General features: G+C 45.2%; 1 protein-coding gene across 1 annotated transcript; it reads right to left on the bottom strand.

Annotated features, from left to right (window-relative positions):
- Positions 1-517: 517 nt before the first annotated feature.
- SNRPE (small nuclear ribonucleoprotein polypeptide E) lies at positions 518-4406 on the bottom strand. Its single transcript, XM_046680361.1, has 5 exons — positions 4292-4406; positions 3172-3234; positions 2032-2110; positions 1371-1493; positions 518-540 (listed from the first exon to the last, which is right to left on the bottom strand). The coding sequence occupies exons 2-5, from the start codon at positions 3193-3195 to the stop codon at positions 533-535; spliced, it is 234 nt and encodes a 77-aa protein (XP_046536317.1). The 5' UTR covers positions 3196-3234; positions 4292-4406; the 3' UTR covers positions 518-532.
- Between the last annotated feature and the right edge of the window lie 14 nt (positions 4407-4420).

Raw genomic sequence — 4420 nt, 5'->3', positions numbered from 1 at the left:
AATGCTGAGTTTGCAGAAGCTGGGAAATGAGTTGTCTGTCAAGTTTAGGAAATGCTGTACACCATAACCCCATTCTTAGAGCTCTTACTATATTAAAGACTTCATCCTAAAATAAACAAACCTGTTAAAGTTTTACTCAACATTTCCCAAACTTACCTGAGCAGAGAATACTTTTTTCCTGAGAAATATCTATAAACATCTGCAGGAACACTGGTGTTTATAGTACGACAGTTTGAGAAATGCTAATCAACCCCAATAGTGATGAAATTGTTTCACTTTCCTAGGCTTCTACAACAGGTAATATCTATCTATTCCACAGGATGGATATTACCCTGGGAATTCAACACTTTGCAAATAATTTATAAATAATATGATGTCAATAAGGCTAGCTTACCCTTCCAGCAAAACATGTTTAAACGTGGAAAATCTAGGCTTTCACAAAAATAGTCTAAGCAGGAAGAAGCATAGCAAAACATCATACCACCTCTCAGAATCTACTTTTCATATATTTAGTATAGGCTCAAAAGAATCCTCAAGAGTCTGGGAAAACAGAGATACCTGAAACTTACCACTGATCAAAGTACTAGTGAGCTGTGAACTGAGGCATTACACAAGTGAAGACAAAATGCTTAAACACACATCAAATTAACGGGATTTTCAGAGAAATGATTTAGTTTGTCTTGATGAAGCCATGAATCCTAAAGACCTGTTGTCTTTAGGATTTTTCCTTAACTTTTCTTAACTAGGTTAAGAAAGTGCGTTAATCATTCAACTATTTTTGAGTTTCTACTACATGGCAGGCACTGAGTTCTCAAGGCACTGAGCACATTAGGGAGCCAAAAAGACAGGACTCATGCACTTATGGAGCATCTGGTCCAGTGGGAGAGACATTAATAAAATAATCCCACTAATGAATGTTTTACTACAAACTCAGCACAGCACACCCTGCCTCCCCCAGCCCCACCCCAAGCAAAACCAAACCAAACCCGGGCAGAGAGTGATATTTGATCTGAGTCCTAAAGACACAAGAACAGCATATACAAAGATCTATGAGATCTGTGGTGGGGCATGTGGTGGTGGCAGATTCAAAGAACTGAAAGAAGTGAGGATAAAGCTCAGATAATAAAGCAGAGTCACACAAAACAGAGCAGAGGGAGATAAGGCCAGATCAAGAAGGAGCCTGCAGAACACATTAAAGATCTTCTTATCCTACGAGCACAGGAAGCCATGAAAGGATTTCAGGCAGAGGGATGACAAGGTGAGCCAGCTGTTTTTAAAAGATGATTGCAGGCCACAGAGCAAATTGGAGGGGGATGAGGAGGCTGCAGAGAAATCAATGAGTAAACTGAATGGAAGCTGGTGCCACTCACCACGGCAGGGACACTGAAATGGCTCTAGTATGAGGGGTGGGAACTGAGTCTGACTTCTGGTCTTCTCACATCGAGAAGCCTGTGGGACATTCCAGTAGAAATGTTGAATAGGCTCAGAGAGGTCTAGGGTTACAGACAAAAATTTGGGAGTCAAAATGCAGATAGCAATTGAAGGTGTAGTTTGAATGCCTTAGAAAATAACACTGAGTGACAGAAGGGCCTAGAACCAAGCCTTGAGCAACTCAAACAGTGAACGGCTGGGCCCCAAGACTGAACACACAAGGCTGAAAAGGAGGAACTAGAGGTGGAAAATGAAAACCTGAGTGTAGCACCACAGTGCCAAGGGAACAAAGCGTTTCAAGGAGGGAGCGGCCAACAGTGCCAAATGCTGTTTAGAATGCAACAAAATAAGGACTCGTACTGACCACTGGGTTTAACACCGCTAGTCTTTGGTGACTTGCTAAGACCTGAGTGGAGGGACAGGAACAGAAACAGGGTGCGGGAAGGAATAAGCAGCAGAGCAGGACTGCAAGTGTGTACTACTCCCCCAATAACAGCTTCTCAATGCAAACCAAACGTAAACACGAACTGAGCTGCAGGTCATTCAATTCCACAGCTGAACACACATTTCTACAATTCCAGAAGGCGTCTATATTCTTACCCAGTTGTTTTCTTGACTTTGTTTTAGAATGAATCTCTTCTGCATCGTCTAATACGAGGTTCATATACTCATCAAAACCCTAGAAAAATAAGCCAGTTGCCTGTCACCTTCAAGTAAGATCACATCCAAACCATTCTAAACGAATACATCTATCTAGGTATAGAAGTGCCCACCAACTTCAGAAATTCACCCTTCCACTGATCTTTTGCACCCCTTTCCACTATATTCAGCTGAGCACCACCTCCCGCCCTAAGCCTTTTCTTCTGATGAGAAAGACTGGCCCTGAGCTAACATCTGTTGCCAATCTTCCTCTATTTTGTACGTGGGATGATGCCACAGCACGGCTTTGACAAGCGGTGTGTAACTCCGCACCCCAGATCTGAACCTGTGAACCCCAGGCTGCCAAAGCACAGCACATGAACCTAAACTGTATACCACCGGGCTGGCCCCATAAGCCTCTTTTTAAATAACAAAGAAAGGGAGAATTTACTCCAAGTTACTTCTGGATCCTTCTGGACTAAGATTTCATTAGCTCTGCCAAACAGCCATTCTCTCTACCTTTTACTACCTGCTCAACGTCAAACAGGTGTGTACATATACGAATTAACATCTGCCACTGCTCTTCCCATGTTCCTCACAAAACACCACCACCACTAACCACCAGGCTTGTTTTCCAACTAGTAATCAGGGAAGGGGAGATTACTGATGGAATCTACAAGTCTGAGGGGAATACCAAAGTGTCTGAACATAGTATTTTCAGCCACATTTTATCTTCCTTTAAAACATTGAGGATATTCTGCTATCCTGGAAGTCTTAACTAACCCCACCCACTCTACTCAGCTATCACATAACCCAGAACTAACACTCTTAATTCTTACCCTCAGCCCCTAATTGTATTTCTTTTGCCTCCTCCTTCAAATACTAATGCTGTTACTTAACTAACTTTTTAAAATAATTTTCCCTCTCCGTTTTGAGTTACCCAATCCCTATCAAGTAGAACAAAGAGAGAAGACAGCAGGCCCTCAACAACCTTCCTTGGGTTGGGTCTCTGACTTTTCGTACATTGCTCTGGCTGGCCTTTTTCATGACATCTTTTTCTGTGAACACACTGCTCTGAGATACGACACCCGGGGTACTCACAATGATGCAGCCCTCTATCCGCATATTCACTTGCTCATAAAGCCACACCTGAATCCGAGATCTCTGAAATAATCACAGAAATACAAATGTTAAAAGTCAACAAAATCTAACCACTTTGGTCAAACACGAGAGAAATACGGCTGCTAAGCAAACTTTAGAAAACAAATAGCAAGAGCGTGAACCTTTAACACTCATCTAAGACCTGGAAACTGAGACCCACTACTTGCCAGGAAACAGTCCCACTCGACACAGGCTGTGTCGGACCGAGCTGTTAACTCTGCCGTGACCCTGCAGCGTGACCGTTCTCCTTACCGCTTCTAGCCTCAGTCCCTGCACAGCGGAACCTGGGGCAGTGCCGCCCCAGCAGACTCCTAACGACCCGGGCTTCCTCCTCAGCCGCTGCAGTAAAACCCAGCTCCAGAGCAGCTTTCTCCGGTTCTCGGTTTTCCACACCACACATCTAACAGTCAAGGGAGGGACCCTCAACTGGTGATTACAAATTACAGCGGCTTGCAATGAATCCGCTTTTCCATCGTGTCGTCACACTAAAATTCGTCAGAGCAACAGTAGCTACGATTCTTCCAGAGATATTTAAAAACACTCTGCCCTGCCAACGGGACACGCGAGGGGCTAAAATCCGCGAAGGGAAGTGGGCTGCCCCTAAGTGGTCTGACTCTCTCCCTCGCCTCTCTTTTTCAGTGTCTTTTCCGTCTTTAAGTTTTGCCCCAGGTACTAAACAAACCACCTTATGACGTGGTTTAAAGCTGACTGGACTTTTCTCGCGAGGTTTCACCCTAGGGGAAAATAGAGGGGAAGCTTCCAACGTCCTGGCCATAATCACTACCAATACCCAATACCACTGTCACGCCTGCCAAGAATTACTTTTTGAAATCAGTAATCTCGGCCTTGCAAACGGCGACACAACCCTCGGCACGCCTGGAGGCGGCCGGCCACACGCCGTTTCACTACGTCAGAGCCTCCCCCTCACACACCCCTCCCTCGCCAGTTTCACCTGTTTTTAACTCTAGACCTCCGTGATCACACAGGATGACGCGAACGGCCAAAGAAATTAAGTCCTGACTTACAGAAGAATCACCAAACAAACAACAGACTTACTTACGTTTTGCAAGTATCTGAAGATGAGGTTCTGCACCGCGGTTAAGGAGGAAACACGCACAGCTCCGCCTCCGCCGAAGCGCGCTCTGCCCGCCCACCGCGCCCGGGCCCGGCCCTCGCCCGCCCGCGCCCG

This window comes from Equus quagga, chromosome 13 (genome assembly GCF_021613505.1).
Source record: "Equus quagga isolate Etosha38 chromosome 13, UCLA_HA_Equagga_1.0, whole genome shotgun sequence".
NCBI classification, from domain to species: domain Eukaryota; kingdom Metazoa; phylum Chordata; class Mammalia; order Perissodactyla; family Equidae; genus Equus; species Equus quagga.
Note: the sequence above shows the minus strand (reverse complement) of the source record. Positions and strands in the feature narration are given on the sequence as shown.